General features: G+C 46.1%; 1 protein-coding gene across 17 annotated transcripts in view; it reads left to right on the top strand.

Moving 5' to 3' along the window:
- Positions 1-22,133, top strand: part of GRAMD1B (GRAM domain containing 1B) — a 146,682-nt gene that overhangs the window by 98,880 nt on the left and 25,669 nt on the right. For 12 of the 17 annotated variants that reach the window (XR_011135930.1, XM_068916958.1, XM_068916949.1 and 9 more), the window contains 2 exons: positions 6,703-6,913; positions 14,493-14,513. Coding sequence is in view for 16 of the 17 variants with exons in the window: in XM_068916958.1 (XP_068773059.1) it covers positions 6,703-6,913; positions 14,493-14,513 (232 nt within the window). In the remaining variant the exon portion in view is untranslated. Of the gene's footprint in view, positions 1-2,614; positions 2,961-6,262; positions 6,415-6,702; positions 6,914-14,492; positions 14,514-22,133 lie in introns of those variants that run through there. The other 5 variants (XM_068916952.1, XM_068916955.1, XM_068916962.1 and 2 more) reach the window with 3 other exon arrangements.

Genomic DNA, 22,133 nt, shown 5'->3' on the forward strand with positions numbered 1-22,133 from the left:
AGGCCTGTCTGATTCTATTTTGAAAACACTTTCTGGCTTGTCCTGGGGATTTTTGTAATTATTCTGAGCACTCACAAGTTAGGAAGGAAGCAGCGGAGGGTTTGTTTCAGACACAGCACAGTGGGAGTTTCTGTAAGATATAGGACCAGTTGTCCGTCGGAGTTGATATTCTTTCTGTAGTGGTAACGAGTATCAGATAACTCAGAAAAAGGTAATGACATTATTAGTAATACATTTGACCAACCTCACAGTACCATACATCACTGGAAGGCAAATTCCGTCCTAACGCTTGCAGTGGTTTGCTAATCCCCTGAAGCATAGTAATTTTATTAATTTTATCTCGTGATGTGTAAACGCGCTGTTGAATTTCATAGAAGAAGGACACCTCTCTGTGAAACTTCAAAATAATCAGAGTAATTCTTTGATGGGGTAAAACAAGCTGAAAGTGTACTATTCTCAGGTCTGTTTTTAAAGCCGCCGTCATGAAATGCTACTCAACTTCTGTACAGCCCTACATTTGTCATTGCTTTTAAATGTAATGCTTTCTTTTTTTCTCTTTCCTGGGAGATGTAATGTAAGCATAGCATGTTCCTATCGCTTTCAGAGCGATGGAAAGCCAGTGGCATTGGTTGAGGATACACGGAGGCTTTCATTCGTGGATTGTCGATGTGAAGTGAGCGTAGGTTGGCGACGATCAGAAGTTGCTACCATCTGCTTGCTGTTTGGTAGACTGCATAATGAGTTTCTGAATCTCATCTTTTCCCAATGATGTCAGACTGTATCACAGAGAAGCATCTTTGTAGGCGTCTAACTCACCCCCTTGCTAGCTGTTTCTGAGGAGAATTAACTCTTTTTGTACTACAGTCAGGCTTGAGGTGCCTTCTTGACCTTGTAGTTTTTGCCGCTCTTTTCAATACTTTATGAGTAGACTACTGTTTTTATCCCTGCACATATCCTCCGTTCTTGTTTCAAAGACATGTAAACATAGGCGTGACTTTGTCTGCCCGGCCAGTAGACTTCCCATACGGATAGCATAAATACATGCTTAAGTTCTGTGCTAATTTAGGGGCATGATGCTCAGCACTGTCCAGAATTGAGCCCAATATTTGCAGTGCTGTTGATAAAACCCTGTTTTGTGCCTTGAAGCGTTTACTGTTGGGTGGATGCTATGGGATGCAGGGAGATAGAGATAACGTCAATGGATTTACTCTTGTAAACCACTGCTTTTGGGAACTGTGGCAGACTTGGAGGCTGCCGATTAGCTTTCCGGATCAGGACTTTCTTCAGGAGGCCTGTGAGGCTTAGACATATGCTGCAGAAAATGGTGTCGATGCTGATCTGTTTTGGCCCTCTGAGAAGCTCGTGATCACGACAAAGGTAGGGAGCATCGTGCGGCTGAAGCTGCCGCTTGCTTAGATGAGCTGCCCTCGTTGTCACAAATCCCTTGCTACTCTTCGTAATGTAGCGATTGCTACTGGCTAAATTCGAGTTCACGTTCTCAACTGGCAGATTCAGATGGATTTGTTGTGCTTCTGTTCTTAATCTGTGTGTATCACTACCTGAGAAGAAAACAACAAGCCACAATTTTATAGTGTAGTCCCAAGTGCTGCAGTACTGCACTGTAAGCTGCCGTGTTCTGGAGGATGGCTGATGAATATTGTTGCGTTTGCGGTTTGGGAATAAACTGTTACAGGGTGCTTGTCTTAATCCCAGGGATGGCTGTATTTTAGTTGCAGGCTGTGTGATTATTTCAGGAGATCTAGTAGGACGGACAGTCTTTTATGTCAATTCCAGGACTACTTGAATGTCATTCATGCAAAATTTATTTAACAAACTTGAACAAAATCGGATTTCTTGTTGAGTGCTCTGGTAGAGCATTGCACGCTGTTAGATACGGTCCTCTGGGTTCCTTTATAGCTGTAAGAGTCCCAAGCTTAGCTTGAGGAGTGTCGACGGTAGCCTTTCCCAAGAGCTACTGCTGTTGAAGCCTCTGTTCCCCAAGCAGTCCAGATCTTTACAGGAGACCTGTTGGAAGGGGAAGTTTGTGCTTTGCCTTGCGTCCTTGCTTTGTGGAGCGTCCGAGGTAGAATGTGACCAGAATGTGCCTGTCCGTGCACTGCCAAATGTTCTTTTATTTCCCAGCACCTAAAGTAAAGCTTACTTCTGAACTGCAGTGCTCCAGGTATCTAGGCACGTTCTCTGTGTGACTGGGAACAGAATTTGGCCTCTTCCTAGCCATCTCACTGTTGCTTGCGTTATGTATGTTGCAGTCACTCTTAAAAACGCCAATCATAAGACTAGTTAAGTGCACTGTTAAGTGCTGTGCAAACATTAGAAGACATACCCTGCCTTCTGTGCTTTCATATGCTTCATACAAGGATTTCAGCCAGGAGCAAGGGGTTTCATCTTAGGTGGGCTTGCTTGTGTTCTGCCCCTGATTTAATCTGTTGCATCTACTAAAGGCTGTACTGCAGGGGGGATGTGAGGCCCTGAATGCTCTTTGGTCAATTAGTTCTGTAAAGCATTATTTATTACTATTATTTTTTTTTTCAAAGTGGGTCAAGCTGTTTTGGCATTTCAGGCATTGATTCCTGGTTCTATTGCAGGCCTTGGTCGCTATGGCAACTGCAGAAAGCGTTCGTCATGGCTGTTCCTTGGGTCAGATTCAAACTTCTGGGACTGAGCAGGAGCAGCGAGAGTTTTGTGAGAGGCTGGGGAGAGGGAGAACGCGTCTAGCACGGAGCTGCAGCCTTGTGTTTTTTGTGCCTGTCCTCACTGTAGTCGAGATGAATGCCTGAAATAACAGACTTTTCGTATTCTTCATTGTGTGCACACCAGTGGAGTCTTCCACGTGAGAAATACTCAGCATCATCCAGTCATCAGATGATAAAAGGAGGAGGAGTCAGACCTCTGGAGTTTGATCAGCTCTCTGCCACTGACTTAACAGATGGCCTTAGAAGGTGCCCTCATAGCTGTCTTTTTTTTTTTTTTTTTCCTCCTTCTCTCTCTAAAGTTGATCATCCATCCATGCGTAACACAGTATGTATGTATGAATTTGTTTTTTTTTATTAAAGCATGCCAGAGATGCGAAGCGGTGGAAAATATACTTGTAGGCCAGAGTCTGCTGTCAGAGATGCCACTGGGTACTTGCAGAGCTGGTGCCAAAGTTCCGGGCTCCGGTCGCGTGGGCTGAGGCTGGACAAACGCGTCTGCACCAGCTTTAAGCTAGTTAGTGCTGATGCTGCTAGCCAGGTAGCTGCAGCAGCATGGATTTCTCAGCTGTGCCTGAAGAAACCAGCTGAGGAGCTGTGCAAGTCCTTCAGTGGTTAGGTGTAACTGGCCTCCATGCCTGCACACTGCTCAGCAGTACCTGAGCTAGACGTGTTAAAGCCATTTTTAGTGCGGGTCTGCAAGCTGCAGTGTGATGTGCTCAGAGTATGAAAACCGAGAAGATATATTCCACATCTACGTGTGAGTGAGGGTATATTGAAGCCAGTATTAATGTATTTATTACAGTCTGCAAGAGGCAGAATTTGTCTCATTTCTCATTGGATTACAGTTTGGGTAAAAGAGAGTTTCATCTGAATTTCACATGCACATGGTGCATCTGTGCCCAGGTTTTGAACTGGTTCTTTTATGCTTTACTTGAGAACCAGGCAAAAGTTAGTGCTCCTTCATAACCGTAACCTAAAAGCAAGCAGGAACCTTGATTACATTTGACTTGGTCTATTTAGGGTTGCTTGAAGCGGAAACTCAAAGTGAAACTTGTGAATTTGAATTCACATGAACCGAAAATGAGGAGGAGTTTGTGCGTGAAAAACTCAGGTTTCATAGAGCCTTAGAAAAAATGAGTAAGTCTCTTCAAACACATTTTGTACAGTGATACACGTCTCAGGAACATTGACTTCCAATTCTTGTCTTGCATTTCTGGGGACCTCTCAAAGAAATCGTTTTATGTCGAACCAAGCATGCTGGGACAAGATTTAGGAAATTTGATGTAATGCCAGATGAACACTTACACAGCATGGACAGCAACAGTACAGCTCTTAATAACCGTAGGAATGGCTATTCACAACCGTTTTAAATTTTGGAGGCGTTTCTGATAAAGTTCAAGTGTTAGCACCGTTTCCAGAGCACCTTGCGTGCACAGTTGCTGGTTGTGTTTGGTGTTCCTAGATACAGTTCAAACAGTAAGGGGCAGTGTGCTCAATTGCTAAATAAGCTTGTGCGTCTTGAATTTAGCCTGGAAACGCAGCAGCAGGGAGGAGAAAAAAGTGAAATACTCATTTGAGCTGGATCATCTGAAAATATGTGAAGAAACCTGGTACTTCTGTATGTTTCAGTGAGCCAAAAAAACCCAGGTAACCTCACTGAATTTCACTTCACGATGTACCTAATCTATTGCAGCCGATGCTGCTGGGAGACCGGTCCAGATCTTCTTTTGCTCAGTTTATCTTTTGTTTCAAGTATAATCCTGAGGGATGAAACCTTGGATATGACTACAGTTCTGTTATACATGTACTTAGAATTCAGAATACCTGTGTATTGACCCGGTGAAGGGAGGACACAGAACCCTGTTGGCATCTTTCACTCGTGAGACTTTCACTCGTGAGACTGGTGAGAACTCACACCAGTTCTCACCAGTGTGAACCAGTCTCACACTGGTTCACCGTTCTTCCAGTGTGAACGGTGGAGAAACAAGCCAAAGGATGGACTAAATTATTAGGCTGGGCTTTGCACTGGAGCTAATTTGGGGTTTAGGTGGCGAACCTAAACCTCGAACAAGTTCCTTTTTATCCATCTATATCTATCTGATTCTTGATCTATTCAGTAGAAATATGTAATGGAGCAAAGTCTGTAGTTTACTGAATCTTTCTTCCTGCTTATAGAACGTCTTGCAAACCCATTTTCTCCAGTTTGTTCAATGTTTGTTGGAGTTTTCATACTTTATATTCTTAAAAATGTCATTTAAGGTTTTTTTGCGAAGTATCCTGCTAATGTTCTTGCCAGTTGCAAGCTCATCACGTGTACGAGCGTGATATTCGATTTCTGTGAAGGTTTGCATAAGCAGCTTTGTTGCACGCTTTCTGGCAATTGTCTAGTGAAAGTTTAATCACTTATTTGTTAAATGAGGAGGAGCAAATGGAAAGAGGACACATTATGACACCAGTTCATTCAAGACAAAAACAAACCAAACTAAACCTGGTAACGACTGGAGAAAATGTATTGCATTATCTCCCCCCCCCCCCCCCCCATGTCTACTAATGCACTTTTGTCAAATGTTTTGGTATTCTCAGAGGAAAGAGATGATGAAATACTATTTTTATCTGAGAGTCCATGAAGCCTCAGGCATATTATTCAACTTTTCTTGATTCTCAGGCAGGAAAAGACTCATTTTAACGGCCTCAATGTACCTCCCATTGTATAGAGCAAACTTCAGTTTGCTGTGTGTAATTCGGCTGAAGTTGTAGCCCTAAGAGTTTGATGGTGCTAGCTCCTTTAACTCAGTCCCCTACAGTCGTAATTCCCTCATCCTTTTTCTTTTGCCTGTTTTTCTCTCAAATGTGGGCCACCTTCTCATGCTCAGAATATAACAGGGTACCATAACAACTCAGCAACGTCGGAGTTGACACGAAGTTCATCTTTGGACCAGCCCAGGTTCCACGGTAACCTGCTGATTGCAGAGTTGAACAGTACTAGCTGGAAAAGCCGTCAAGACCTTTGGGCTGGTCATAAAATCAGTTTGACCACTGAAAGAAATCAGTTATTTAGTGTAAAATGGATCAAGGATGTGGTATTTTGAGGCGTTTGGCAGAAAAAAAGGCATAAAAAGCGAAGGAGCGGTAAGGGAATCTGAGTTCCCCTGTCCTGTGCTGAGATTTGCTGCTCTGTTCTGTATAAATACGTTGTAACTGGCTTTCTGGTTTTAGGTGTTTGGGCATTCGCTGAAGATGTGGGAGGAGAAGTTCCATTTCCCTGAATGTTTTGCTATTTCTGTAAAACTCTGAAAGGTCTTGAGTTTGCCCTGCTATGAAAGGGGAGCTTTTTTAATTTTTTGAAATCACAAAAGCTTGTATGGGAAAGGAAAACTTTTTCATACCCCGCTGTAACTTGTATGAGAAAGGATGATTTGAAACGGGAAATCATGACTGCACTGTCCGTCACTGGTGTCACATCCTCCTCCCCTCCCCCAGGGGTTTTGATGATCTTTAAGGGAGTATTTCCTAAGATACGGCTCCATTTCTGTGCAGGCTGTGGAGAGAATGGTTACACTTCCTGAAATAAAAAATAAAGGAGGGACAGAGTGGCACTGATCAAGACCACGCCAACATCTCCCTCGTTCCTGAGCACAAGTTTAGGTTTTCTAAGCTCAGATCCTCATTTTAAACTCTCCAAGCCTACAGAAGAGAATGGGTTTGTTCTTTCATGAATTTCTCTGTGGGCAGATCAGTTGAGAAGTGGGTGGAGAAAGACAGTGACAGGCAGTTAAAGTTATCTTTACCAACAGTAAATGATATCTCTCTCTTGCCTAATTTTACTGTGGCGACAAGGGCTAAGTGTGACATTGGATGCATTACCTCAGGAAGCCAGATTTGGCCAGTGTGTTAGTGGAGAAATCCACGAGTAATGTTCCACCTCAAGCCATGGGTACAGTTCCTCTCTGAGCTGAAAGGTTATTGACACTGCTCTTTCTTTCTGCAGCACTGCCAGTAACTCAAACCGCAGCACGCCTGCCTGCTCCCCGATCCTGCGCAAACGCTCCCGGTCCCCAACACCACAAGACTCTCAAGGAGACACCATGGTGGAGAAAGGCTCGGACCACTCGTCAGACAAATCCCCTTCCACGCCGGAGCAGGGTGTACAGCGGAGCTGTTCCTCTCAGTCAGGCCGCAGTGGGGCCAAGAACTCCAAGGTGAGGAGCGAGCGAGCAACTTGACTCAAAATCTGCGCGTGTCCCCTGCTCTAAACTCTCTAAAGTTGTACACTGGCTTCGTCCTGTGCCTTTTTTTTTTTTTTTTTTTTTTTTTTTTTTTTGCTCTGGCTACCTCCTTCACCCATCACGCTTCTGAAAACTTTCCTGACTGGGGAGCCGTTTGAATAGATCAGACTTTAGGACAGCTCTCTCATCCTCTTAGTGAACTTAGTTCGTGAGTCGCTGATAGCTTGTACTGCAGCTCCCTAATGGCTTTTGTAGGCTAAACTTTTTGCAGTCAAGGCCCTATTTCCTTAGGCAGCTCTGTGATTTTGAACCAGACCTTGAAAATCAGCTGCTGCTGTTTTTATCAAATGGATCTTGAAGGGTCATGGGACAAATTCAGAAAGCCAGTGAAGGGCCCATGCATTTCTCCAGTCCTCTCCAAGCCTTGCGTGGAGATGAGATTCACATGGCACTGAATCCTTTTGCCAGTCCTCTGCGCCTTGGCAACTTTCTGTTATGACTGTCGGGCACGTTCCATGCAAACCTTGGCCAGAGTAGACGATTCTTTCCTTAAAACAGGTATCATGTCTTTTAACGGTAATAGAACCAATAGCAGCCTTGCCGTTGCTGTACAGAAATGCACGAGGAAGCTTGACTTTCACCTTGATTTTTTTCTGGGCAGTGGGACCTGGCAAAACACGAACGAGGGCCTGGGAACCAAACCGAACCTTTGATTATAACCCGAACGTCAGATGCTTAGTATAAGGTAGTTAGCTGTCAGGAGCATTTTGTGGTTTTCCAGCTTTGTGTAGTGAAATGTTTCAGTCTGAACAACTTCACAGTGTCATAGGTGACTACATAGCATTACTCTAATAGCTTGTGTGAAATGAACTGGTGGATCCTCTGCCCAATTTATTGTTGGATTGTGTCATGCATGCAAAAGTCCCTGTCCGTACCCCATTTGTTGTCACTGTCAGCAGAGGAAACAGGATTCACTGGGCCACAGAGGCTGATTTCATCTCTTGCCACTCTGGAGGGTGCGTGTGTGCACGTTCAAAAGAGGGGACGAAGTGTTTCTAGATGATCATTTGAGACCTGTCAGTTCTGAGGTTGCCCTCGAGGTCAGACTTGCTTCTTGTGCACACACTAACATACAACCACAGCCCCAGGGCAGCAGGACTGGAGGACGCTCTCACGCGTTACGGTGCCGCCATCAGGCTCGTTCACGTGGGCTGTCTGCGATCCGTCCCCAAGAGAAAGCCGTACAGATGGGAGGCAGCCAGGATGGAGAGCACGTTATATTTACAGCTACGCTGTGGGACATTTTGTCAGGGGAACGGACTCCTTGATAAGGGGGTATTACAGGGATGACTTGCATTACCATGGCCCATAAAGTGCTGTGATTCGAGGCCGTGGGCATGCAGTTTTTCCAACACAGCGCCTGCTAACGCTGTACATTAATTCTTGGAGCTTTCCATAAGGAAGAGGGGGATATAATGCTTTCTGTTGGGCTTGTGGGTTTTCCATCTCTTGATTTGTCAGGTGATTTCTTTTTTCCTTAATTTCTCTCTTTTCATTCCTGCATGCTTTCTCTCCGATTAAGTCACACAAGCGCCTCTCCAAAGTAAGCCTTCTTTTTTCTCTCCTGTGCCCCGCTGTCGAATTGTCTGCTCGCTCAGAAACCCTCCCCGTGGTACTGAGCTGTGACCCGAGTAAGGCATTCTCCTGGTGCGGCTGAGAGAATGTCAGCGACAGCTCACCCTGTTGCCTGTAGCTGCGAAGCTGGTTTCACTTATGTCACTGGGATCTCATTAATATTTGCTCGCATGGTATGAGCACTGGCCTGTTCGTCACACTCCTTCAAGTACTTTGAAGTGATTTCAGGCTTCACTTTAAGATTTGCTTTTCCTCTCCCTTAAACAAAGCTGCTCTCTTTGTGGAGAGATCTGCTGGCTTTGGTAGGCTGTACAGCACCGTAATCCCTTCTCTTTCACCTCTTCTCACTTTATGCCTTTTAGAGATGGGAGTTGATCACCATAACTTCTTGCTTTTTTTTTTTTTTAATGAGGAATAGTAAATTTGTGGCCATTGATCTCAGTTTCCCGCCCCTACATGCTTTCCTATGTGATGTAAATATTAGAGATCAGTGATTTCCAATGAATCCAGCTTAAACCTATTAGAACAGACCTGTCCCTAATGAATTGTGAGAATTCATGGGCTCGCCCTGAAAGGTTACGATTGGAAAGTTCCCATTGTGGGTGCTTAGACTGGAGATTAGCTCATTTGAGATATGATCTCAAATCTCTGTGCTACCCTCAGAAGAGTATAAGAGTCAGAAACGCCTGTGAGGTGCTTGCTGGACAAAGTGCCAGGCTGTTGACGTTTCTACGTGTATCCAAGTAAAGTTAAAAACAGAATGGCCTTACATAGCGTCATAGTCCACTAAATCAATGTCTTGGCCTTTCCCCAGTGGATGCTTTGGATTAAATTCTAGGAAGTTCCTGGTAAGCAGTGACGTTTACAGTACTGGCTTACTGTTCCTCCGTGGTGGTAACGCTCCTTGTGGCCAGCGCTGCCTTGCATGATTGCTGGTGTCTGCTGGAAACTTCTCGATGCCTTTCTTTAGACAGGTCGTCTTTTGCATGGTGGTAACTGTGGCTTGGATGCCACAAATGAGGATTGTGGGACTAATGTCTCAGGTGAAGCGTGAAACAAGTTCTGTGGGAAATGCAGGTCTGTAGTAGCAGCGAGTCCAGGAAGGACTGCTGGTGAGTGGAAGAGTGTGTGGGTCAGGACGGGTCGTGGCTGGGCTGTGGTAGGCCAGAGGTGCTTTGCCTAAGATACGGAGAGATTTGTTAGGAGAGGGCCTGGTGGGAAGAGCATTGGTAGAGAGATGTATGTGTAAAGTGTGTTTGTGGTAGTAATATGATGTGCTTGGCAGCCAGCCCCTTGCTTTTGTGAGAGAAATAATACTTCAAAAGAATTAGCAAAACAAGAGTGAAATGAACTGGAGGTGAAATCCAGTGTGAGGAAGCCAGATGCATGGAGAGAAGGGAGTCCCGGGCACATCCTCTGAAGGCTGCTTGTCAGAGCCCGCGGTCCCGCTCACTGGGGTCCGTCCACAGGGTGAGCAGAGAGCGGTGCGAAGGCTGATCTCTTTGTGTGCTCCACGAAGTGACTTTCTGTGGTACCAGTGAGGTATCTCGGGCATAATAAGCCCCCAGATTCCTCCTGACACAGATGATGTCTGTTCAGGTTGGAGAGATTACGAACAAAGAACTGAAAGGCAAAGATTTTAAAATCTCCTTTCTCGGCCTCTTTTCTTTTCTCCCCACTTCCTCACCCCCTTCTGCAAGAATAAAAAATGGTCTGATTTTCCAACCTGTCTCGCTGATGAAAGGAAACAGCTTGAGCCCATGAGTTTGATGCTATGTTTATACAGTTGCTGACAGTTCTGCTTGAAGTCCCCTTGCCCTCTTTTGTCTGTTGTGTTAATTGTCATACCGCAGTGTTGCCGTCAGAGGGAGTGCTTCACCAGGAGTTTTTAAGCACTGGGTTAGATGTATAGGAAATCATTTTTGGAGCTTGCTCTTCCTTGCTTTCCACCAGGCTGGCATGGAGCAAACCGCTATGGGCCGGCATCAGCCTTAGGCTCTTACTGGCGAACAAAGCTGCTTCTGAAACAGCTTTCTGAACTCATAGTTTTTTTCGCTTACAGGTAAAAATGAATTCTTTATTTTTAACTCTCTTGCTCTTTCCACGGGTAAAAGTGTTTTCCTCTCCACTGCCCGTCCTTCAGAATCTTCCCTCTGTCTACGGCTAATTACGAATGCTGCGGCTAAAACAGACCTGTATCAGGTTGGGAGAATACATGAATTTTGTTGAAGGTCCTGAGGCCTGTGGAACAGTTTAGATCGGAAGGGATCTCTGAAGGTCTCTAGTCCAAGGTCCTGCTCAAAGCCAGGCTGATTCAGTCAGATCAGGTCGCTCAGAGACTTTTCCAGGCACACTTTGAGAATCTCCAAGGCTGGAGATTCCACAGCCTCGCCGGGCCCCTGCTCCAGTGCTTAACCACTCGTGTTGTGAACAGGTTATTCCCTTCTATCCAACTAGAATTTTCCTCCCTGCAACTTACGACTGTTGCATCTCATCCTTTCACTGTGCAATTAAGAGAAGAGTTTGGCTCTGTCTTCTCTTCTACCCTTCCCATTGTGTGGTAAAATCCCTTCTGAGGTAGTAGATCATGACATTCTAGTTCTTTTGGATCAATTTCCATCAATTCCCTTGGCTTACTTGGCCATGGGGGTTGACAAGCCAGGTGAGTAGCTTAGATCTTAGAGGTACTTAGGCTGGGAGTAAGGGTGTCCTGCCCTGACCACAGGGCATATTATTCACTTGGCAAAATGTTTCCATTCCCCTGGAAGCAGTAGTATGGAGGGTTGAGTTGAGATCCTGCTCTCAGTAATGCTAGAAGGTGAAACTTCTGTTGGCATCAAGCTGCTAGGCTGCATTTCCTGTACAATGTGGTCTGCTGCTTCCTGTCTGCCCTGGAAAGCTGTAATCTTCCAAAGCAGCGTATGCAAATACATGGTCATTAACCCTATGAAGAGTTAGTGGCAGCTGTGTATTAATTAAAGGCTCTGTGAAAATCCCCTCTTTCCCTCCTTCCTCACGGTGTCCGAAGAGAAGTTTTTCCCAGTTAAAGCCACTATGTAACTATGAATTCTGTTATCTGCCCCTGTAGCATCGTCTCTGCAAATCAGTGACATCTTTTCCGCTTCTATGTACAAGTCCATTCCTCTGTTACTTTACTTACTTTTCTCTTTTCAGTTCTAATGCTTATGGTTTTTTTTTTTCCAGTATGACAGACTTAACCTGCTCAAAGTAAGACTATGTTTTTCCTTTTCCTTTCTTTCTCTCCCTCCCTCCCCCCCCCCCCCCCCCCCATTATACTATCTCTTGATTTTCACAGTTCCTATCCCCCTATATCCCGAGTCTGGGTGAGTTCAGACAAACAAACAGACCTCTAAGAAGCAATTTGAAGACAGAAGCAAAAAATCAGATTTACACTGAGGCTTAGTCTCCCTTCACTTTCGGCTTTCTGTAATAGGTTCTACCTGCAAAACACAGGGCTCAAGAGAGAGGAATCTCCTAAAGTTCGGAGCTCCTGGTGGAGGCAAAAGATGAGCCTTGGGTCAATTCAGCCAGACCTTGCTCCGTTGTTATAATTTCCTCTGACAGTAAAGATGATGGTATGCATTACAGGGTAAATAGTGCAGAATGAGAAGTCTCGGGGAAATTATTCTCACTAACAGAATAAACATTGCAACAGGGTGGAATTGCAAGATGGAGAAGAGCGAAGGAAACATCCGATGGCAAAAAGCAGCAGGAGTACCCAAATCAGAGAAGCTATGAGTACATTTGTGTGGAAGAGGAAAAAAATGCCACAAGAGGAGCCGGGGTTTGGGGAAATCAGCCGTGGGTTACTGTAGTTAACGCAACGGAGGGGAACAAAAGTGTGCTGACACCCCGACGTGTGCAACCTGCGCTGTGACTGCTGTAGAAGTCACAGTGAGAGCAGTGTTTCTGTTTTCTCTCTGCCACTTTTAGTTGATTATGGATTTTTTTCCCCAGGAATTTCCGAGTAATACCTTTTGCTCATTCAGACAGACAGATGGCAAAACAAATCTGCAGGATTTGCACTCTGTCTTAGACCCTGTGCTCCTGAGCACAAGGTGGTGCGTACATGGATTAAGCTTAATTCCCCTGATTTTTTTTTAGTATAGCCTGGATGGCAGAAGGCCTTTTTCTGTGCCCTGCTTGCAGAGAAGAATGACTTCGGCTGTACCCCTCACGAAGCAATGCTCGTGCCCTCGAGCGCAGAGTATGGCCAACTGTGGAAAAGTGTGGCTAGTAAGAGAAAACTCCTCCTGGTTAGGTGATGAGCCATCCTGTGTATTGAGGTTGTCGGTTCATTTCTTTTCGCCGGGATTTGTGGAAGGGCTTCAGGAGAGGTGTTCTTTGTAATGTGTAGCTTTTGTGTTTTGGACTGTGGCATGTACCAGATTACTGTGGGGCTTTTCACTGGAGACCAGTGCAGGGAAACAGGATGTTTTTCCAACTGGCAGAAATGGTCAAGGCTGCAAGGGGGGTTCCTTGAGAAATATTGGCTCTGTGAATGAGATTCAGACGCTAGTAAAACGGTCTGTTGAAGTGGCATATAAAGAGCATAGGAAAGTGAAAACATTGATGTCAAAGAAGAGAAAGAACGAACAGTGTCAGCAACCACGTGTCGTCTTCGTAACCTCTGGTCCAATACGATCTCATGAACGCTTGGCACTTACTTTCCCTTTATATTTTCCCTCATTTTCCAGGCTGGATATAAAGCTGTGGAAAAATACTCTGGGTCCTAGGTCAGAAGCAGGACGACATCAAAGAAAGAAATGTAGCCAAACGCTGCTTCTGTCCTTGTCCGTTAGAGTGAACGGCCCCAGTGCAGAGCAGATGTGCTGTCGCCGGTCAGAGTGGGGGGACGGGCACAGCTGTGTGGCTGTTGGCACACACTGTGCCTGGAAATACACGCTGTAGCTGACCACTGTGAACGGCGAAAGGCTACAGTGCCCCAAAGTTCATTGTCCTGAGGTAAACCCACCTGAAAATGGGGGATGCCTCTACTTTCTGGCTTTTCTGAAATATGCTTTCAGTCCTGCTCGGTGTCCTGATGCTGGAAAGGCAGCCTCACTTGGTATGGGAGCGTGAAGCTTGTTTCTTTCGCTCTCTGCACGGATAAATCTCACCTCCAGCTGAAAACTGCCAAGTGTGACTTTCCAAGCTGAGCTAGGTTTTCCACATGGTCTAATATGGCATGTGACTTATCCTGTCAAACTGTCTGAACTGCCATAATAAGGACAAAAAAAAGAAAAAAATCACATGTGCAGATGATGCAAAATGCTATGCGCTGAAGTTTTGCAAAAAAAGAGGGAGGGGTTGCTCAGCTGTTCTAGTGATTTTCATCAGCAATTTTCCTGTCTCTGTGTGTGTCCCTGTTAAAATTTAAAATGCTATTAAAAATTTTGCCTGAGGGCTGTTGTGAGTAAAATTTTGTCCCTGCCGCATGATAGTTCTTTGAAGGCTTATTTATTTGCCCAGGGTCCTTAGACCACAGTGTGATTTTTACAACCTAGCCAGCAGATATGGGGAAAAATGAAGCTTCTAAAAGAAATGGCTGACCAATGATGAGCTCCTCTGTTGCTAGTGGGCGCTGCTGTTCTGCAAAAATGATTGCAGCATGCGTGCGCGTGTTTGTGTGTGTGTGCGTGCATGTGGACATGCACACATTAGCCTGGATTGTTTCCTATAATAGACTCGTGCTTCTGGATTTCTTCTTTGTTCCTATAACTGGAAATAATCATGTTAGACCACGCTGTGAAATCCATTGAAATCTTCTGTTTAATTCCGCTTTCACTTCACTAATTATGCAAACCAGATTGGACTTAGTTTCTCTGTCCATCTTTCTTTTTGATCCTAAGATCTCTGTGCTAACTAATGCTTCTCTTTTATTTTGTCCTTACAGAAAAGCCAGAGTTGGTATAATGTAAGTACTCCCGTTTCTCTTGTCCCTTGGTGAATATGGGTTGGGTACTTGGGAGGGGGAAGGTGCAAAGGGGCTTTGCAGTGGCACTGGGGTATGCTGACCATTTCCAAGAAGAGGGGTTGGAAATGGCTCAGAACTGGCAAAGGAGGACTGACATCCTAATGAGAAGGATGCCAGAGATAGGGAGCAAAAGCTCTGTCTTTTCTGTCACACTTCTAATGATCTCCATATCCTGTACTTTGCAGTTTCCCAGCAGAGTTTGTCTTGATGTGGTGCCAGAGCTGCCACCATGCAAACCCTTTGCATCTCTCAGGGTGGTTTGGGGTGAGAGAGGAATTATTTTCTGTTGACCTCACAGAAACACCAACCATCTTGTGCTTCTGCCTTGATCTTATTTTTTGCTCTGCAAGCGTGAGTGGCAGCGTTGTAGGCACAAAGCTGGTGGTTAGCAAATTTCCACAAATAGTGTCACCTTTGCACAGTTGAACCCCCACCTCTCAAGTGCTTTATAGTAGACAGCAGCAGTGCATTGACTTTGTAGGCAAATGCAGCAGCCATTCTGTGTTCAGCAGCCATTCCTATCTTCCTGCAGCCTGTGACATTAGAAGCAACGATGTTAGCTGACAGGCTATGGTCCGATTTAACAAAAGCATGGAAGGCAGACTCATTCACTTGCTGTAATCACGCTAGCCTCAGCTGAAGTTTATTGAGCACAAGCAATAGCCGCACCAGGGCCTGATTTGACCCTGTACATTGCTGGGCGCTAGCCTTTTTCATTCAACAGCTGTCTCAAAGGATACCCCATGCCAGATGGATGACTGAATCCTTTCTGGATTAGTGCTTACCCCTTTAGCTGTTCCTGGTCGGGCTTTCAGAAGTGGCTGTTGTTTGTGGAGAGAGCAGGACGTTTCTGTCCAATACGCTGGAGTATGGGGTTTGACTTTTGGAAACCTGTGTCAAGTGAAGTATTTGTTTAAGGGGCTTGCTCAGAGGCTGAATCCAAACCTCTGAATTCAGTGCTTTTGCTGAGCTCTAAGCTCAGCGGTTTCCCAGCCAGTCTGCACCACACTGTAACCTAGCTATGAGAAGCCTCAGTTTCTTTGGCTTCCTGCTCCCAAGATTTCTTCCTGCGCTTAGGACAGCTCAAGACACAGGAGGCTGAAGGAGACTCTGATCAATTACCCTTGATCCGCCTCTCTGTGAGGTAGAAAAAAATAGGAAATTAAATAATAAAAGGATATAATTTATTTATTATTCAAATAATTTAATTAACAATGAAATTATCTGGGATTTGAGCCAGAAAAAGGAAGAAGGTTGATTGAATGCGCCAGAATTGTTCACATCCTCTGCCTTCTCCTCTGAAAGGCCTTTGCCTGGCTGGCTTAGGTACTAATAACGTGCTGTGTTGCAGTGGAAGGCTGTGGTTTCTCTAGGTGCACATGCTGGCTGGGAAGCCTGTGTATCAGGTGGCTGAAGCCCTGATGTTGCAGATCCCATGGCTATCAGCGTTAACGTTAACTCAGGTCTGTCTGGGATTATGTGCCTGAATCACAGGAGAGACGTGTCCAAGAGGGGCTACAGATAACAGCCTGCTCTCTCTTTGTTACCCAGTGAAGGAGGAGGTATGTTTTCCTTGCTCATTTTGCACCTTTCCATGCTTTAGTAACTGTTAACCGGTATAGGTCTGCCACGCCTCTGAGATGAAACCCTCTTTGAAGATAATTTAAGGTGTTAAATGTGCTTGACTTGATGCAGAGATTCTTTGTACTGTGGATGGGCAGTGGACTGGCCTCCCTCGACGAGAGGAGAGAGTGTAAGAACATTGGGGAGGAGGGGCAGATAACAACATGAACAGAAAACGGCTGTCCTCCTTGTCGGGGCATCAGCGCAAAACCCCTTTTGTTGCTGGGGAAGAGCCAGTTTGGATAATCAGAAGCATGGGGCGGTGACAGTAAGAATAAAGCATAAACCACAGCAGACCAAACTGGTAGAGAAGTGGCAGTTAAAGGAGCTGTGGAATGAGGCAGTTTGGGCAGATACACGTGCCTGACTAGGCACGTGAATGAACAGGTTACAGCAAAAACGTGAAGTCCATGGCCACAGCTAGAGCTGACCTTTACTTTTACACAAGAGCTGCTTCTGACTGTAGCTGCTGAGATCCATACCCTGCTGCATGATGCTTGGCTGTGGTCTGCTTCTGTGGGTCTCCTGTGTTTTCATGTCCTCTCTATCTTATCTTTCTGTTCTCTTGTTTTTCCTCCATGTATTTTCAGCATGAGAGACAGTACATCCGGAGAGTAAGCACTGGCTGCATTCTTTGTGTCCCCGTCCCCCCCCCCCCCACCCCCCCAATTACTTTCCTTAAAAACAAACCAAACCAAAACAAAAAGCGTGTTCTAGTTTCTAGAGGCATTCTGGCCAGATAAAAGCAGCGATGGGCCACAAACTCCAGGAAGGCGGTCAGTCCTACTTGGCAGTGTTGTCATTGTCAAAAACGTTCTAGTGCATCTCCTTGATATAGTTTCCCCTCTTTGCCAGTCCCTTCCAGGCAAGATTTTTCTGGCACTTGGGCCATTCGGATGACCCTATTCCTTTCTGCACTGGGAACAGCTCCAGAAATGAATCTGGGGAGGCTACCCCTCCAGGAAGTCTTGCAATTTAGCTTCCCTTCACTTTTATTTTTCTTAGACTTCCGTATGGTCAGAACAAACGCCTCACACTGTTCTTGGTGTCTCTTTGGCAACCCCAGGTGCCACATACTGTACCAACATGAACCCAAAAGATAGTCCTTGCCCAAAGAGCACACAGCCCTCAAAACTCCCCAGAGCATCGGTGGTCAGACGGCCCATTTGCTAAGACGGTAACTTCCCTCTGCTGCTTTTAACTGGTCTTTTTGTCCTTGTAGCACTGTATCCCTCTTTGCCAGTTGGAACTTTTCCCTCAGGATTCCCTTTTCTCGACTTTTTCCTTGAGATGTTCGCTACTTCTCTCTCCTTGCGTGTTCTCCTTTTGATCCTACCAATGCATTTTGGGATTGGTATCCCCAGCAGATTGACAAGTGGGAGAAAGGGAGTCATGGTATGGTTTGGCAAGAGACCGTTCCTTTCTTGGTCTCGGGACATTTTCTTCTTTGCTGTCCAGAGGAAGAGTACAGACTGATCATGGCAGGTGCGCAGTGAGATTTGGAAAAGAACACCAGTTTGAGAATAACGGTACTCAACCCTATGGTGTTTGCTTTGTGGTCGTGTCCTCTTGGCGGAAGAGCGCACATCACTGGGTTGGCTGAGCTGACGAGCAGCAGAAAGGAAAAGCCCTCTGAGGTGTTTGCTGTGCCTTTGGTGAGGAGCAGCAAGCATGGAGACTCTGGCCTAGAAGAACTGTTTTTCTTACGGACTAAAACTCCGTTTGCTGGTCAGCCGTGCTTTCGGCCCTGCCTGTCTGTGCTTAGGCATCAGGAGGCGGTTTGAGTGTGTCTAGTTTGAGCTTTTGTGTTTGCACGTTGAATTATTTATTTTTTAAAAAAAGAACAGAGCTCAAAACCAAGTTCTCTCTGTAATTTTGTTTACTGAAACGCAGGTGGGTCTTGTTCCACAGACCTGATGTGCTTGAAGAGGTGGGGAATTTGTGCATCTCCTGTCTGGTGATTAGCGGGGGGGAAATAAAAAAAGAACGACGAGAAGACACTAATTGCCACTCTCTGGTGTTCTTAAATACTACTGGAAACATTTGCTCTCTTCGTAAGACTTCTGCTGAAAAGATTGACAGCAGTGCAGTTCTACCCGCTTGTCTTTGGGAGAACAAAGCCTGCATTACAGAGTGGGACAAAGCCCTGGCAGAAGCCCTGCGTCTGCAGTTCTGCAACCAAACGTTGTGCACACGCGGGAACTTTCCTGCCGATGGCTCCAGAGGGTCGTTTTGTGTAGGCCTTTGCTGAGCCATCCACAAAACTGAACAGTGAGCTTCTGGTATCATCTCACTCGAAGCAGTGTGCACTTCCGTCTGATCACAGACCTGCAACAGTGGAGGCTCTCTCCAGCCGTAGCCCTGGAGCTGTGTACGGTGTCACTGTTTATACCTTTGCAAAGTGGGTGGGAAAATAACATTCAGTGAATATAGTAATATTGCACATTGGCTTTTCATAGAGGAAGACAGTAGTATAATATCCAAGCAATAGGAGAATCGGCGCTAGAGTTTGCACTAACTGGAAACACAAACTGAGGGCAGCGTTGCCTTAGCGCTTCAAATGCTCCCAAAGGAGCGTTCCCTTTAGTGGCAGTGTCAGCATTTCTAAAGAGAGGGAAGGGAGAGGCTTTTAGTCTGCTGGCTTGCAGGAGTGACCTTTCTGAGACTGTGCAGTCAGTGTGTATCCTCTGTAACTTTTGAACTTCTGAGCCAATTTCAGCCTGACTTGCAGAGGTGACAGTCTCAAAAATAACTCCAGTCATACGCAGATAGGTAGCCGTGTAAAAGGGAGAGCGCCCCAGCTCTGGGAAAACTGCAACAGAAGCATGTGCATTACGGGATACGAGGTGGTTGAGAATCCATGGCAGATTGTGATGCTGTGACGGGCCTTACTTTGTGAGAACCTTCAGGCAGAGCTAGCAGCTTCTTAAAAACAACGCTGAGCAATCACAAGACTGAACGCCGTATGAAATCGGCCCTTGCTGGTCTTAGTGTGGTGTCTTTTTTCCCGTTGCAGTACCCTACTGGAGATGTCACAGATACCGGAATGGAGGGGAAATGCCAGCTGTTGGAAAGAGTAAAATATTCCTTGTAAAATCTGTGAGAGATAAATTATGCATCATTTTAGAGAAAATACCAGAAACAGCTTTCCAATGGGTGGCAGCCTGAACCTGACTCAGCAAAGCAAGCACGTAAACAGAAGGTTCATTGCAGAAGTGCTAGGCCCAATGATGAGTTAGTAAGGTGTCGAATGAACAGCAGTTCTCCCTGTAAATCGGTGGAGTCAGCTTTAAGTTTTGGCAACCCTTTTGTCAAATTATTTCTGGAGCAGTGCAAACTCATTGCCTTACAGGTTTTTTCTCCATAGGCAGTTCCTGTCACATTTGTCCCGTACAGATTACGAGGCCTGGCGTTGTTACTGTGGTTTAGAAGCACTATACTGGAATGGCTTTTGGTGCAAGTTCAGGTGATGCTGGATCCAAATCTGCTTTCTACTCCAAATTGCCAGTGATTTCTCTGAAGCCTCTCCCTCTGCCATTCGTTCACTAAAACAAACAAGCAAACAAAGGTAACTTCTCCTGTGGGACAGATGGCCAGGTTCTCTGCTGGCATTAATCAGCATGGCAATCCTCTGTCAGTGCAGGTCTAAACTCTCCCACCCAAGCAGGGGAATGTGTTCTTTGCAGTAATTGTTGCGCTCTCTCTAGAAAAAAAAAACGTGAATTTTCCCTTGAGAGTTAGGAGTAAGGCCATCATTCATGCACATCAGAGAAGAGGATTTTCCTTCCTCCTCTTCTCCTTGCCTCTTGCCATCTCCTCCCTACTGTTTTTTGTGGTGTGTGCTGTACAAGGCTATGTCTTTCTCACTTCCCCTGTTGCCCTGTCCTACCCCTCAGCAACAGTTGCTTTAGATTTCCTGTCAGAGGACTTGTTAGTGTATTAGCAGCCCAAACTAGTGAGATTTTGTCAGGAGAGAGCCACCCTTTTCTCCCCATTTCTCCCACTGAGCCTCTGCTCTCCACCCTTCCCAGTGCCGTTCTGTCCTGTCTCTCTCTGTTTGCCGTAGAGTTAATGTTTACTGTCACCGTCTCCGCTTAGCCCTTCCTATCACATGTGCCACTCATGCTCTGTAAAGGGAGGCGGGTGGGTATGTAGACACAGATCCTGGTGGGGTTTTTGGAAGTAATTCCGTAAGCAGTTCCAGCAAAGAGGCCCATTCAGTAAACAATCCCGGTACCTTGCGCTTGTCTGTAATGCCAGTACCTCATCCTTCCACTGTCGAGCAGGGACTGCAGCGAGCATCATAGGTTACAGAAATGTTGTTTGTTCTCCCCTCCTCTTGCTGGCAGATGGATATACTGCTTTCCTTCCAACAGCGCTAGCAGAGATACCTGTGAGCTGTCTAGCATCAGCAGTTCTTTTGCGGAGCGTCCGAGGGGAGAGAAGAGGGGAGAGAGAGCTTGTCTGAGCTCTCTTCCCATTCGAGAGCAGCTTGTGGTCACTGGTCCTGGAACGAAACAGTGACTTTGCGGAGTTTGTTTGTTTGTTTGTTTGTTTTGGTTTTGAGATGTCTGCGTGCCTGCTTTGTTAGGAGGAATTAGGGTTTTTCTTCAGCCTGCTTATGTCTACTTTGTGCAGGCTCAGCATCATGGCTCAGCAGCGTTGGTAGTGTGGTGTGGACTTTTCCCTGTGCGTCTCTGTGCTTGTGTAGAGAGAGATGGAGAGTTTGGGGACCGAGAGGGCGTTCCAGAGCTCCGGGCAGCCTTCCGGAGACCTGCAGGGGGTTCATTTGCTGGAGCCTGAAGAAAGCCTTTGCCCTTCCTTTCCGAAGTGACCTGACTAATGAACGAAACCTAGAAAGTCCTGTACTTTTTCAGGGCTCGCAGATGCATACAGGAGTATGCAGAGCCCCTGAGAACTCCAGCTGTTTGGGTCTCACATGGCTGAGTTCATCATTGCTTTATTCTTTAGATTGGTCCCTCCTTACCCCAGCTCCCCCTCGCGCCTCCCCCAACACGCACTCTGTCCAACAACTTTCCATTACAGGAAACATCTGCTGGGAGGCAGGGCTGAGCCTGGGTTACTGCAGGGCATTGGCCGACACAGTTAGCCAGCTACAGTAACTTAAAGCATGTGCGAGTCATTTTGGTATCTCCCCACCCGCTCCTTCCATGAGAAACATTAACAAAGACCAAAGCTGCCTTTCAGAACAGAGAGAGGGACTAGAGAGGAGAGCCTGAGGCAGGCACTGAAGGAATAAGAATCACTGCTTCTCTGGTTTAAAAGAGAAAAAGATAGCTGAAGTCTCTGGGCTATTTACCATCCTGTTCAGTCCTGGAGACGGCAGCTAGATCTGTGAGTTACAGCTAGTCCAGCAGGGTGCTGCCTACTGGAACTATTTAAGTTACTTGCTCTGGCAGTCCTGGACATCGGGCTGGGTCGGGAGTTACGGATGCCTTACACAGACCTGCTTTGGACTGCTCAGGCTGTCGGCACTTTTGCAGTGCTCCTTTAAGGGATGCCTTCAGCAAGAGGCTGGTGAGACTGGAGCAGAAGAGTGCAAAGGTTGCTCGCCAGCACGCTTCCCCTAATGAGCCACTTCTTCAGAGCCCTCTGGAGGGTGAATCCTCTCTCAGATCAACAGAGGCTGTTAGGGCAGACGACCTGAATGTGAGCCGGAAAGTCGGGGAAGGCACGTATACTCCTGCCAGGCTGCTGCATCTCTTTCGTCTTTGAATCTAAACAAGAAACACAGTGACAGCAGGAACAGGAAGAGCAGAGTTTGAGAACACGAGGAGCTGTGCAAGTGCTGAGGGAACGCCATGGATTCCTTGCTGGAGTGTGGGGCTCTCTGGGATCTTGTACTGCATCAGGAATTTCCATGTCTGCTCTGGGACCTGGAGGGGCTTGTTGACATATCCCAAGAATACGTCAGCT

Source organism: Struthio camelus, chromosome 22, assembly GCF_040807025.1.
Source record: "Struthio camelus isolate bStrCam1 chromosome 22, bStrCam1.hap1, whole genome shotgun sequence".
NCBI classification, from domain to species: domain Eukaryota; kingdom Metazoa; phylum Chordata; class Aves; order Struthioniformes; family Struthionidae; genus Struthio; species Struthio camelus.